Below are 13,987 nucleotides of genomic sequence, written 5' to 3' on the forward strand. Positions count from 1 at the left end.
AAGTTTTAGAGTATAATTGAATCGCCTGTCAGTCTTTTGTGCTCGAGTCTGTGCATTACAAAGAATCACGTAACCTCTTACTTTGGTTTGACACACATTAGACGGATCTTGCAAACTCGCTCATGAAACATTTTTTTGTCAAGATGGGGGCTGCGATGCCTCCCGGCATATATATTTGTATATTCCGCCGACATTCTCAACTGGAGCAATCCGTGGCCAAAGGTCTTGTGATCAACTAAATACAACCAAGGATCAATCTAGTCAATCAAGATGCTGTCGCCAAAGGAAGTTGTTATTCTCGGGGCTGGTGTCTTCGGTACTCTTCTCGCGCATAAATTGGCATCGACCCTTCCTCGGGATGACTCGCCAATCCACATCACCCTAATCAATGCTCGCGATCACTTCGTCTATCTCCCGGTCAACTTACGAAACAGTGTGCAAGATATCAGCTCTACATATATCAAGCCGTTGGATCCTGTCTTCGCGCCTAACCCGTCCGTTGGCAAAGTCAAGGTTGGCGAGGCTGTAAGTGTCGACGGTGAACGCAAAGTTGTTGTCCTTCGCGGTGGCGAGGAAGTCAGATACGATATCCTCGTCCTTGCGCTCGGTTCCTCATGGAGCGATCCAAATTTGATGCCCGCTAAACACGAGGAGTTACTCAATTATTTTTCCAAGCAACGTGCTGCGATTAAGAAGGCCAAGCACATCACGATTGTCGGTGGAGGCGCGGTCGGAGTCGAGTTCGCCGGAGAAATTGCAGATCTTTACCCTCCTTCTTCTGGTAAACATGTAACGCTAGTCCATAGTGAAGGTTTGCCGCTTTCAAAACTTTATCGAGCCAAGTTTAGAACGGAAGTGAAGAATAAATTGGAAAAGCTCGGTGTCGAAGTTGTCCTTTATGCCAAAGGTACAAAAAACGAAGATGGAACGGTTACGATCGCTCCACGAGATGGCAGGGAACCTTACACGCTCAGAAGCGATCTCATCTACAGTGCCTTGACACCTACACCTAACACGCGCATTTTTCCAGATGAATGGAAGGACGAGAAGGGATATATCCGTGTTACTCCAACGTTTCAACTGGAATCTGACAGTTCTGTTATGGCCATTGGAGACCTGACTAATGTCAAGGAAGTAAAGCAAGCTGCTAAAGCTCCGGGAACTATTGCTGTTGCTGCTCCAAATATTGTGTCACTTGCTAAAGGTCAAGAACCTTTAAAGACATATGGAGGCGCCACGGAGATGATCGCTCTGGCCATGGGAAAGAAAACCGGTACTGGTGTTGCCCAGATGCCCTTTTTTGGACAAGTGATCTTTCCGTCTTGGTTTGTTGTGAAAATAAAATGTGGGGATCTATTTGCTGGGAGGATAACAAAAGATCTTGGATTGAAGTAGTAAGCGGTCTATTATTTCTGCTTTATTAGAATGTAAGAGCACGTTATCACGCAATACAGGGCAGGTGAGCGCGAGGTTATTTCTCAATGGGTAATGGATGACTTGCCATTGCATCGCATCAGCACTATTAGCCAGACATATCGCTTGGAATCTTCGAATTATGACATGGCAAGACACATGAATACTATGGCGGGCTGGGGACCCGAGACTGGTTTGCGGAAACCGGTTTCAACAACCGGTTCGGTCTGTGATTTTGATCGGGCCAGGGTCTGAAATGACGACCCGGTCCTACCCGGCCGAGCGCTCAAATTTGGTCCAGTCTTGAATCGTCGAGGAGCGGTTGGACCCAATTTGTAAGAAGCCGCAGAACTAGAAAGCACTTGATATGTAAGATCTTCATATGCAGGTGGGCATTGCTAGTATCGACATTATTGGTTAAATACCCAGATTCATTGCTCCAATCTAAGTTTCTTGACTGGCTCCAGGACAAACGGTCTGGTTCGGTTTTGAGTGTAGTGTTGCAGACACCGGTCCGGTCCAAGGCTAATCGTGCCGCACCGAATAATGGTCCGGTCCGGATCAGACCTGGAATCCGGTTCGGTTATGAGATCGGGATCTGATTTTGTAACCGGTCGAGAGCCTTATTCAGCGCCACGACCCTAAGTACAGTATGGTATAGGCAGATGACGTAGAGGCTCTTATGCGGCTGAGCCCGGATGCCGGAAGTGCAACCGAGAGCCGTAATGACTCGGTCGATCTGTGAAGTAAGTAACTTACTTATGCCGCAATGCTAATTAGATTATGCATTTGTTGCTAGGATAACAATATCTCTGTCGTAAAACGGGGGGGAGTTTAAGTGCTCAGTAAGACTTAATTATAGGTTCTTTCTGCTTATTGCCAATCCTTGTCGATGCTGTACCTGTTCAACGCCAAAATTCTATCTAGCCCTCGCCATAATGTCTTTTCGGTGACCCAGTTGGTTATTGTGTTGGATCGCCACGGATAGTTGTCTGCTCACCTCATCCCAGCTTGGCTATCACCCACCATTCCCCTCATCCCGTTCAAATCGACAACCACAATGAAGTCGAGCATTATCCTATCATCCTTTCTTTCGGCGCTGGCTGTCACCGCCGACCAGACCGTCTTCCGCAACACTCACCAGCAGGCGGCTGCGGCTGGTGTTAAGGCCTCGTCCGCTCTCGGCGAGGCCATCAAGGCCCTTGGTGACTCTTTCCAGCAGATCACCTCCGAGACCGCTCAAGTCTGGGCTGAGATGGAGAGAGACTTTCCCGACGTTGTCGACAAACTCACCTTCTTGTCTGAGCCCAAGCCCGCGACCCAGCGTCCCGCAACCGAGTTCGACTTCCACGTCTCCGCTAAGGAGCTTCCCGGTCACGCTCTGCGTGTTAAGAAGCCTGCGGACCTTGGTGTCGATACCGTCAAGCAGTATTCTGGATACCTTGACGTTGAGGAGGAGGATAAGCATTTCTTCTACTGTAAGTTGGCGTTGCGGTAACTTCTATTATTGGTGGTAACCAAGGTTCTGACTGACTGTGTCAGGGTTCTTCGAGTCCCGAAACGATCCTAAGAACGACCCGCTCATCTTGTGGCTCAACGGTGGCCCTGGATGCTCTTCCATGACCGGTCTCTTCTTCGAGCTTGGCCCGTCTTCTGTCAACAAGCACGGCAAGCTCGACTACAACCCCTACTCGTGGAACCAGAACGCGTCCGTCATTTTCCTTGACCAACCTGTCAATGTTGGTTACTCCTACTCTTCTCAGTCCGTTTCTTCCACCGTCGCCGCTGGCAAGGATGTCTATGCTCTCTTGACTCTCTTCTTCAAGCAGTTCCCCGAGTATTCTAAGCTTCCGTTCCACATTGCTGGTGAGTCGTATGCCGGTCACTACATCCCTGTTTTCGCCTCGGAGATCCTCTCCCACAAGGAGCGCAACTTTGACCTCACTTCAGTCTTGATTGGCAATGGTCTCACCGATGGTCTTACTCAATACAAGTACTACCAGCCTATGGCTTGCGGTAAGGGCGGTGCTCCAGCTGTCCTCTCTGAGGAGGAGTGTGCCAAGATGGATGCTGCTTACCCCCGCTGCGCGAGCATGATTCAGAACTGCTACAACACTGAGAGTGTTTGGACTTGCGTCCCTGCTTCGATCTACTGCAACAACGCCATGATGGGCCCCTACCAGCGCACCGGCAAGAACGTCTACGATATCCGTGGAGCTTGCGAGGATACTGAGAACCTTTGCTACCCCCAGATGGGCTGGATCTCCGAGTATTTGAACTCGAAGGAGGTTAAGGGCGCTGTTGGTGCTGAGGTCGACAAGTTCGAATCTTGCAACTTCGACATTAACCGCAACTTCCTTTTCAACGGTGACTGGATGAAGCCATATCACTACGCCGTTCCCCACATCCTCGAGGCTGGTGTTCCTGTCTTGATCTATGCAGGTGACAAGGACTTCATCTGCAACTGGCTTGGTAACCAAGGATGGACCAATGCTCTCGAATGGGCTGGTTCGAAGGAGTTCCAAGCGGCTCCTACCAAGAACTGGACCCTTGATGGCAAGACCGTCGGCACTGTCCAGAACGCTGGCAACTTTACCTTCCTCCGTGTCTTCGAGGCCGGCCACATGACCCCTTTCAACCAGCCAGAGGCTGCCCTCGACATGGTGAACAAGTGGGTCAGCGGCAACTTCGGATTCGAGGCTTAAATGGTGTTGTGGTGAGGTTATAGAGAGTTGGAGGTAATCAGGGAGGGGTCGTGCGTCGTTGTATCACTGTTGGTTAAAAAAACAAAGAACAGCTTTGCTGAAGTCAGTGATATATTTGTATTACATGCGATTTTTGCTTTGGGTTTCATATTCTTTCTATCGGGGCGATTACACAATACGATATTTGGAAAGGGGGGAATGGTTGGGTGGGTGCTAGGTTGTTTCGTTTCATATTTATACTATAAAACAATCTAGTAATTACGATATAACGGTGCTTAGCGATCCATTAGCCGTCACGATCTACCATGATAGAACTGGCCTCGACGTAGTTGTCTTACATATTACCGTTTACCAAATTAAGCTGTTGCATTTATTCTCTACTAAATGTAGCCTTAAATATTTGTGGAACTATAGTATGACTGCCGCATATAGTGTCTTGTTCAATCAACATTCCGATCCAAGACCAAACTGTTCCTTTCCTACTGTACGAGCCTGGATTGGATTGGATTCTCTGCTAGCGAAGATCGACGGATTTATTCTGGATTACGCTTTTAGTACAGTATTCACAACTAGGTCAATGGGTTTTGCACGTTCAATTGTGAAAATGTTTTATGGCGTATAGGTTGTGTTTATAAAGATCAGCTATATTCTGTCTGCGAAAGCAATATCTACAACCAATGGTAATCTATACCAACATATTAATCTTAAAAACTGCCAAAACCAAGTTTTCCAATGATACAAAAGTAAACAAACCAAAAACCCAATCTATCCCACTCTATTTGCGCCATATATTATAATGTCATCGATGTACATGATACACATTGTAGCAATCTAAGCATATGTCACACTACACCACTGTATGTATCCACTTCCCATTTATGTCGCGCTCCAAGCATCGCGTCGGCCAGTATCGTTCATTAACCTGGACGCTGACGACGCTGGTAACGTCTTTCCTATTGACTTGCTTAACACGAACAAATTGCTCATCAGACCATCGCTTTTGGCTAATAATCTCGAGGAACTGCTCGAGGTTGTCGATGGGCTCGCCATCGACTTCGATGATCCACTGAGCAGGACGGATGTTGTTGAGCGCCGGTGCGCCGTATGACACGGACCCAACGTACACACCACCGGTGAGAGGGACGAGTTTCGTGTCGTGCGCGACCTGCTCGATGGCCTCTGAGGGCGTTTCGTGCAAGAAAGCACCGTTCCACTGTACGATCTTGCTTTTGTCGGCGACGTTGGACATGTCGAGCAACGGACGGATCGTGACGGTCTTTTCTTGGCCCTCGCGGAGAATAACGAATTCATAAGAATCTTTCGATTCGTCCTGTAGGTGCTTTTCGATATCGACAAGTCTGACTACAGGAGATCCATCAATGTCGAGAAGAATATCGCCGGGAATGAGATCATTACTGGCGTTGGTGGCGTCGTGGTGAGGGAACTTGTCAAACACGTTGATCATTCGCACATTGCTCGAATTCAATTGCTTCTTCGCGAGTCTGACAAATTGTCTGATTCTTCCGGCGCTTAAACCATGGCCGGCAGCTGTCGACAACGAAACTTCTCCACATTCGAAATTGAAAGTTCGCCTCTGTGGCGTGCCACCGACTTCAGAATGCAATAATCGGCGATTAATATGATCAACAATTGGTTTGACATAGGCTCCATAATTCAAACCCGTCTTCCAAAATGTGTCATTGCCAGAAGAGCTTTGCGAAGAAGCATTAGTCCACATAGCCACGACCTTGTAGACATCCCTCTCCTTCTCTTCGTTTTCAGAATCAAAGTACTTCTCGCTATATTTCTTCGCGACAACCCCACCGTCGCAAGAAACAGTGTCGACAAGTGATATGCCCTCAACATTAATCAATCTGAATCGGGGAGGATTGCACTTTGTAGTGCCGACATCGCCGAGAGACATTACACTTGTTTGCTTCTCCACGACTGAATGCGCTGAATCAAGACCGACGACAGTCACCGCGTCTTTCACTCTCAAGTCTGCATGTGGATCAAACGATGGAATGGCGAGATTGACGTGTGACGGCAGCTCCTCCAAGTTGAATGTAAGATATGCAAATTTGTCCATAGCGATAACACGGCCGGAAACGGCGTAATGCTGCATAGTGAGCCGGATGTCGACAAACTCGGACGGAACAGCAGCACGGTCGCAGGCAACTATCGGAACACCGTTCTCGATTGAAAGAAGTATGCCGACACCGTAGTATGGTCGCGAAGAGGTATATCCATGGATACTGAATGGAAGACGTGCTGTGACGTATATCAAGCCTTGCTTGATCAACTCCAAAGACTTGTTCTGTGCGACATCAAGCTCATCGTCATCCTCATATTTCTCAGCACTAGGGTCGACCATTGCCTGCGGCTGTTCGACCACGCTCGGGCGAAGCGACTGACGGTCCCACACGCCAGCCTTATCTTGTCGGACGAAGACATGATCAAGATGAAAATGGCGGTCAATCTGGACGAGGCCAGTAGTCTCGCGGATCTGGCCCAACTCCTTATGTTTAATCGGAACTCTTTTGCCGTCCGGGATTGTTGCAAGAACATCAAGAAACGCATCGAGATTCGGTGTGGGCGTGTTTGCAAGTGAAGTGACAAGGAAATTTCGCGTCAATGACGACCAATTCAACATTCCTGACAACGCGACAAAAACGCCCTGGTTCTTTACGGACATGCCATACGAACGAGCCTGCTGATAGGACAAATCGTGAAAAACACCGCCTCCAACTTCGACAAAGCGATCGGGGGTGATGGAGTGCAGGTCCTGAACAAGAATGTCGGCGTCGAATGGTGCCTTGCCACGATAGAGCGATAGAGTGACGATTGTGTCGACTCTGTCATCAAGAATTTCCCACAATGGCACAAAGCTGTCCAAAATCTGACCCTCGCAAGCAATAACGATATCGCCAGGATCAAGCTTGCCATGGGCGGGACCGTCTGGAAGGACTTTCGACACAGTGAGAAGGCCTGTAGAAGATGGGTTACGCTGACGGCAAAGCGCTTCAGCTTCGGCTGTCAAGCCCAGTCGTCGCAACTCATCGTATGATTTATGAACGAACTCTGTCTGTAAAGTGCCACGCGTGATCGGAATATCGGCTTGAATGCATCTCAAAGCTCGAACGATGCGGTCGAGCGGGAGGTAGAACGATGAAGCAGAACGTTTAGATCCACCAGCGTTCAAAGCTATCGCTTGGCCCGCAATATTAAGGACCGGAGAACCTGAAGAACCACCGGACGTTCCTGTCGCAGCTTGGAAATAGAATGTATTGAAGTCTTCATAAACGTCGTCGCCATAGCGCGGAGCAGTTCGGTCAAGTCGCGCGAGGGTACTGCCCAGAATACTGAGCTTCTCGCCCGAGTCATTCCCGACAACTTTGATGGACAGACCTATTTTAGCAAGATCAGGCCGAAGGTCAATCTGCTCAACTTCCAGAAATTTGACCTTATCGGGGTCGTATTGAAAGAAGCCAAAGTCGTGAACAGGATCGCGATAGATAGGACGGAGTGGGACTTCTTCATAGCTATTTTTGTTTGGTTTAACATTTCTCCACTTGAATAATATTGTCCAACAAACTTACTTGACAAAGACAGCAGTAGCAATGATAGGGGCCGGGTTAACAACGTGTCTGTTTGACAAAATGATCCCTCTTTTTTTGTCTACCACAAACCCAGTGGCGGTGTAGTCGCCCGCGCCTTCGGTGTCGAAGGCACGAACGGCGGATGCCTTGATAGACACAATTCCTTTGATGATGCGCTCGATAGTCTTATCCCACGCCTGATCCTTCGCGACAGCGGCTGCAGCAGCTGCTGCGGCTAACGCGGACTCGGGCGAATACTTGGCCATTGGTGGGACTGCATTTTGGTAGGGAGGCGACAATGGCGACTGAATGCGATGAGGAGCAAGGACATTATGAGGGAAGTATGACGGTGACGAGCCAATGTCGCAAAGTCGGAGTGCAGAGTCAGGGTCGGGTGTTAATGCCGGAGTTCGAATGATATTGTTCTGGCTTGTCGGTTGGTGGCCCAAGCGGGGAATGATTGGGATTGGGTATGGCGGAGGCTGCTGTTGGGAGGCCATGCCTGGAGGCGAGGCACTGAGAGAAAGCCGTGATCCGGGTTTGGACGGATGTGTGCACTCTTGCAGAGGCGGGACGGAGGCGGTACGCTTACGGTATATATGTGTTCTCCGAAGCTGGCACTGGCGAACGGCAGGTTCTTGAGAAGAGTGACAAAAATGGCTAAGTTACGGGAGCGAATGACGGTGTCGGGGTCGCAGACTTTGCGTCGGAGCTGTATTTTATAGAGGAGAAGGTGTAGGAGACGGGAAGGAAGCAGTTGTGTGGAGCAATGCGGGAGATGGTGACAGCTTTAACCGGGGAGGTACGATGTACCTTTAGGTTAGTGTGGCGCCTTTGTTCACCACGCTTTAACAGCTTACAACATTACACTTATACCGCCCCCCACCGATTCTAGTAAGCTTAGTTCGAGGAAACGCGACTCCGGTGACGGGACGGGCGCTCCATTCTTCCGGCAGGGAACGGGTGGCTAAGTAGAGACCGGTCAAGGTCGCGTGCTGGTGGTTAGGTCTGTCGTCCGGTATCTCCGCCGCACATATCCAGGGGCTTGTGGCGTCAATGTAAATTACCAGGTGCAGTTGAAGCTACATACGCATCATTTATTGACATTTACGCCATGTAAGCTTTTGGCCACCAGAGTATGGCTTATCGCCTTCAAGGTCCCGTCCAAGCCAAAGCGGGTCGTCGGTTCATCCTGCTATCATGGTGACAATTTTGAACAATGTAGATGCATCCACCAACGCTACTCGGTGGCAAATTGCGCACCAGAATTGTGTATATATATGGCTTAGTCTTACCCGCCTCGTTATTCAATCCCATGCTAAAACCCAATTTCTAACAGTAGATGGTAAGTTCTCTGTCGCCACATCGTCGAACTGTACTGTTGTTGCCAGACTCTATTGACACATTATTATTATTAACATCGCAAGAGTAGATTCACGCGACAAAGTGAATCGCCTTGACATGAACTTTTGGTGCGGAAATGACTTCTAAAAAGCAGTGATTAAGACCTTGTACGCTCTTCTTGTCGCTGATGATTAATAGTTTCAAACATCCAAGGTCCTGCAATTATACTTGACAGTACGAGCCCCAATAACCTAGACAATTATATCCCGGCACATGAGTGCCTATTTGCAATGTTGCGTCCGGCAATAATAGTGTCATGCGGTGTCCAGATTGATATCACAAGGCGCGACCCTTAGCTGTAAGCAGTAAAGTTATCCATATGATTAAGATGAAGTAGTGGATTGCCATAACATAATCGTAAATTCAGTGGTTATAGACTTGTAATACATAGAGTATGTAGTTTAGTCTCCACTTGAAGACTCATCTGAAGGCAGCTGGCGTTCATAACATCACTGATTGCAGTAGTCATCAGGACATTGCTAACTTGGGTCAGCAGAATTTGGAAGAGAAGTGTCATGATTGCGACCTTTTACCCGCTGTACAAAGGGGAGTTGGGCACAAGGCAGAATTGTCAAATAATGATTGTTAGGTTCAATTTCTGACCCGCTAAAAGTGGACCCTTGTAGCTGAACTTTCATATGCCAACAATGAGCAACATTTTTCAGCCGCACGATCTTTGCTGCTAGTATACGACGTCCTTGTCCAACCGAAAGCATAGCAGATTATCACCTATTTACCCCGCATCTGCCGTAATCTGGTCACATGCTAAACGTTGCAGATCTACATTATCGTGGGAACAAATAAGGATTGATTGCCAGTTTGGACGCAATGTAATGCGCCTCCATACTCGGATCTCGAAACTCATGGACAACGAGGAAGTCGATGATAAAATCTGTTTCCAGTTCAACTTTGCTCCCTTTTCATTATTATAGTTCTTCACTATTGAATTATCGACTTACGTCTTGATTTCGCCGTCGCGACGGTTGTAGTTCAATATGGCCAGTCTTAATTACATCTACAACTACAAATCGGACGCTGCTTCGAAGACCTACAACCGCCAGGTACGTCTGAGCAATATGCAGGACATGACGAACGCATGCGACCGTTGTCCCGTGAACGAGAACGCTACCAGCGATACGATCGATGCCCTTGATACCTCGTTTGGATCTCACTATCATCACGACGGTCCATATGATCCTGCGACAAGACATTGTTATGAACCGTTGGTTAATCCGCCAATAGCTGCCATTTCAAATTGTATGCGACATCCGTCGGAAGAAGTGGATGTTGAGGAATTTATTGACCACCGTGAGAGTCATGTTTTGGTTGGGCACTGGCCTGGCGAGGAATTTGCTACTGCCGGTGCCAGGGCTGTTGAGCTTGACAAGGAACAAAAGGAACAGCAGCAGCGGTTTCGGGCATTTAAGAAGAGACGCATTATCTTGTTCTGGCTGCCATGCTTGGGTCGCAGGTAAGACCAGTACTACGAACATCCTTGTTAAGTAACTTCTCATATAATTTGCATATTGCATTACCCGCGTTGTTTGGGGGAATGTGTCTGTTATTGAAATTGATATACTGCATCGTAAGGCGTTTAGAGTATGAGGTTGCTATCTAATGTTAATGCAAGGCTTAGGCGTTGAATGGCTGATACTGTTTTGCTCCTGTTTTTGATAGTCTAATATTATACTACTTGCATTAGTTAACTTATATTCTGTCCATATTAATAGAGAACCCTAAACTCATGGACTTATGCTGGACCATCAGAGAGTACGCCAACACTATCATACTGTCACCTGTAAAACAATAGAGCCCAATTTGCAGCTGACACGTGTGGTCGTGTCCACTTGCCGTGATTGGCTGCAATGCCGAGGAGATAAAGGCGTATCAGATACATGCTAAAAGTGTGCAAACGAGTTGTTCGCCCGAACATGGGAGGGGCATTTCAGGGGCACTTCGTGTTGCAACGCGTCGCTCGTATTGGCCGACGCGTGGCCTGGGGCCTCCAGCAGAAACTTATCATCGCCAACGAGAGTGCATCAATCGGCCACGACACTCGCGAGTGCTGCGGCCATCTGGCCCCGTCAATGGCTTACTTTACGCTGTTCAACAACTATGCTGCACACAGGCTGGGCTCGGCTTGCAAACTAGCATTGGCCGGTGCCCAACTTCTCTCTCGCGACCTCGTCCCTATTCCCGAAGCAAGGAGCATTTCGCCCGACCCGAACAATACCCATTCTCTATATAGGGATCCACACTGCCTTCTAGTGTGCTGTCTACAGATTTTTTTTTTGATTACTCTGCCCGCTCTGTTACTCGTTCCTTACTCTCTTGGCCGACCAGCCTTGCCTCAACTGTTCCCGACTGTCAGTTAGCTTCAACAGCTTAGCATCTCTCGGGTCACAATGTACGCTACTCTCGCTGTCGTTGCCGGCCTCCTCGGCCTGGCTATGATGCTCCTCAATACCTACACCAAGAGTATACTCATCTTTGCCTGGAACTGCTTCCTCAAGCCCATCAGCAAAAACTCAGATGCTCGTGACCAGCAGGCTGCCCTCGAGAGCTTTTATCAGGGCCAGGCTTCTATTTACGACATCACGCGCTCGAAGCTACTTCAGGGCCGCGAGACCATGTGAGTGGTTTAATATGGTGAAAGGCAGACCACCGCTTACAAGCAATGCTAACGCTAAGCACAGGTTGCAACTCTCTGCCTCCCATATCAGCTTTCCTCAGCCTGTTTGGGTCGACGTGAGTTTTCTAGCTCCGTTGTTGACAAAGCGCGAGTTCTGACCGACTATAGATTGGCGGCGGTACCGGCTGGAATATCGAAAGGATGGATGAATACAAAAAGATTTCAGAGTTCAAAGCCATCTACTTGATTGACCTGTCACCGTCTCTCTGCAAGATTGCACGCGAACGATTCGCCGCTAAGAAGTGGTCGAATGTCCACGTCGTTTGCGCCGATGCCACGTCATTTAGTCTTCCGGAGAATATCAAGGCTGCGGATTTGATCACTATGTCATACTCTCTGTCTATGATCCCTATGTATGTCATGTCTGGCTACTAGCTTTCAATTATGCTGATACCTCGAAGGTTCTACGCCGTTATTGATCGTCTCGAAAAAATCCTCTCCAACAACGGTATCGTTGCTGTCGTCGACTTCTACGCTCAATCGACCGCTACTCTCTGCGGCCGAACGAACCTTGGCGGCGAGCTTCTTAGGCATGTCAACTGGTTTTCACGTACGTTCTGGCGTTTGTGGTTCGAGTTTGACCGTGTTTACCTCGATTCCTCCCGACGTGATTACCTTGAGTACCAGTTTGGTACTATCAAGAGCGTTAACTCGAGAAACAATCTTCTGGGACGCATTCCGTACTATATTTGGCTGGGCTGTCTCAAACGACGTGATTCCGAGCTTGCCAGAAAGATTAACGCGTTGGCAACTGAGTCTCCTTATCTCCTTCCCGTCAATGGCTCGCCAGAAATGCATGTTATCGATAGCGAAGAGGACCTCACCGTCCGCTCGAAAGGCTACGAAGCTGCCGTCATCAATCTCCAGAGGAACTTTCCCTTACCGAGCTTCTTCTATCAGTCCGAGATCTGGCGTATCTTTTACGATGAGCGTCACCCGAAGTACAACCAGTTCGCTGGCCAGTATATCTACGCCTTCACTTGGGAGGATCCGCGTGAGGACGACAAGATCTTGAAGTTTAAGCCGACGGACACGGTCCTTGCGATCACCTCCGCTGGAGACAATATCCTTGCTTACGCGTCCATGCCTAACCCGCCCCATAGAATTCACTGCGTCGACTTGAACCCGTGCCAAAACCACTTGTTGGAGCTCAAACTGGCTGCTTTCTTGGCGCTGGACTACGCTGATATCTGGAAGCTTTTTGGCGAAGGTAGACATCCCGACTTTGCTAACCTTCTTGTTTCCAAGCTTGCGCCTAAGTTATCATCGCACGCACTCCAGTACTGGATGCGCAATAAGAGTACATTCACGAGCAAAAAAGGGTTGTACGACACTGGTTCGACACGGTGGGCCATTCGGATAGCCAAATGGGTTTTCTGGCTCGCCGGATGTACTGAGGATGTCAAGAAGCTCTGTAAGGCGACCTCAATCACCGAGCAGAAGATGATCTGGACAGAAAGGATTCGACCTGCAATGATTAATCCCTGGGTTGCTTCTATTATCCTCCGTAACCCGCTTTTCTTGTGGAAGGCGCTTGGTGTGCCTCAGCACCAGGCTGAGATGATCTCCAGCAGCTCCGGCGACTTCCTTACATACATCACAGACACATTGGACCCATTGATCGAACGATCCCTCATTGCAGAAGATAATTATTTCTATCTTCTGTGTATTCAGGGCTTTTACACCAGTAATAACTGTCCTTCGTACCTGAAAAAGGACTCATACACACGACTGGCCAAACCCGGAGCACTAGATGGCATCAGAATTCACACTGACGAGATCGTGGACGTGGTCGCGAGAATACGAAAGCATACCGTCACAATTGCAATCGTGATGGACCACATGGACTGGTTCGACCAGGACGGTGTCGAGGCTACAAAGGAAATCAGGTCGCTGAACCATGCCTTGAAAGTCGGTGGTCGCGTCCTCTTCCGGTCAGCGTCTAAGCACCCGTGGTATACCTCTGTTTACGAAGCCGAGGGATTCAAATGCAAGGCCGCTCAGGTTAGAGAAAAGAACAAAAGTATTGATAGGACGAATATGTACGCGAGCACTTGGGTTGCCACGAAGATTAGAGATCTGGATGAGAACTTGAGTGTTGACCAGTTAGTGTTATGAGGACCCAATTGTTGAACTTCGCCGAATTAGCCCGTTTACGATGCTTATTTTATGTA

At 48.6% G+C, this 13,987-nt stretch overlaps 5 protein-coding genes across 5 annotated transcripts; 4 read left to right on the plus strand and 1 right to left on the minus strand.

The window, feature by feature from the left end:
- Positions 1-270: 270 nt before the first annotated feature.
- Positions 271-1,395, plus strand: V1513DRAFT_456032 (uncharacterized protein; the record flags this gene model as incomplete). The annotated part of the gene is made up of 1 exon (XM_066899546.1): positions 271-1,395. One exon carries the CDS (start codon positions 271-273, stop codon positions 1,393-1,395), a length of 1,125 nt encoding a protein of 374 aa, XP_066756646.1.
- A 1,022-nt stretch (positions 1,396-2,417) lies between these two features.
- On the plus strand, positions 2,418-4,393 carry V1513DRAFT_482225 (Alpha/Beta hydrolase protein). The gene is made up of 2 exons (XM_066900385.1): positions 2,418-2,891; positions 2,956-4,393. Exons 1-2 carry the CDS (start codon positions 2,474-2,476, stop codon positions 4,116-4,118), a joined length of 1,581 nt encoding a protein of 526 aa, XP_066756647.1. The 5' UTR covers positions 2,418-2,473; the 3' UTR covers positions 4,119-4,393.
- A 347-nt stretch (positions 4,394-4,740) lies between these two features.
- Positions 4,741-8,647, minus strand: V1513DRAFT_435470 (uncharacterized protein). The gene is made up of 2 exons (XM_066896627.1): positions 7,718-8,647; positions 4,741-7,660 (listed from the first exon to the last, which is right to left on the minus strand). Exons 1-2 carry the CDS (start codon positions 8,215-8,217, stop codon positions 4,966-4,968), a joined length of 3,195 nt encoding a protein of 1,064 aa, XP_066756648.1. The 5' UTR covers positions 8,218-8,647; the 3' UTR covers positions 4,741-4,965.
- A 1,559-nt stretch (positions 8,648-10,206) lies between these two features.
- Positions 10,207-10,596, plus strand: V1513DRAFT_372666 (uncharacterized protein; the record flags this gene model as incomplete). The annotated part of the gene is made up of 1 exon (XM_066894789.1): positions 10,207-10,596. The coding sequence occupies one exon, from the start codon at positions 10,207-10,209 to the stop codon at positions 10,594-10,596; it is 390 nt and encodes a 129-aa protein (XP_066756649.1).
- A 930-nt stretch (positions 10,597-11,526) lies between these two features.
- V1513DRAFT_372627 (uncharacterized protein) lies at positions 11,527-13,931 on the plus strand (the record flags this gene model as incomplete). Its single annotated transcript, XM_066894784.1, has 4 exons — positions 11,527-11,753; positions 11,818-11,869; positions 11,922-12,166; positions 12,215-13,931. The coding sequence occupies 4 exons, from the start codon at positions 11,527-11,529 to the stop codon at positions 13,929-13,931; spliced, it is 2,241 nt and encodes a 746-aa protein (XP_066756650.1).
- Between the last annotated feature and the right edge of the window lie 56 nt (positions 13,932-13,987).

The sequence above is a fragment of the Lipomyces chichibuensis genome (genome assembly GCF_038497645.1).
Source record: "Lipomyces chichibuensis strain CBS 12929 unplaced genomic scaffold V1513scaffold_1, whole genome shotgun sequence".
NCBI lineage: Eukaryota > Fungi > Ascomycota > Lipomycetes > Lipomycetales > Lipomycetaceae > Lipomyces > Lipomyces chichibuensis.

What these genes read in the sequence shown, in the direction of transcription:
- V1513DRAFT_482225 (XM_066900385.1), top strand. Translation starts at nt 2,474, where the DNA reads ATGAAGTCGAGCATTATCCTATCATCCTTTCTTTCGGCGCTGGCTGTC. An exon ending in GGATAAGCATTTCTTCTACT is followed by an intron (nt 2,892 to 2,955) that starts GTAAGTTGGCGT and finishes TGACTGTGTCAG; the next exon opens with GGTTCTTCGAGTCCCGAAAC.
- V1513DRAFT_435470 (XM_066896627.1), bottom strand. Translation starts at nt 8,217, where the DNA reads ATGGCCTCCCAACAGCAGCCTCCGCCATACCCAATCCCAATCATTCCC. An exon ending in GCTACTGCTGTCTTTGTCAA is followed by an intron (nt 7,661 to 7,717) that starts GTAAGTTTGTTG and finishes AAACAAAAATAG; the next exon opens with CTATGAAGAAGTCCCACTCC.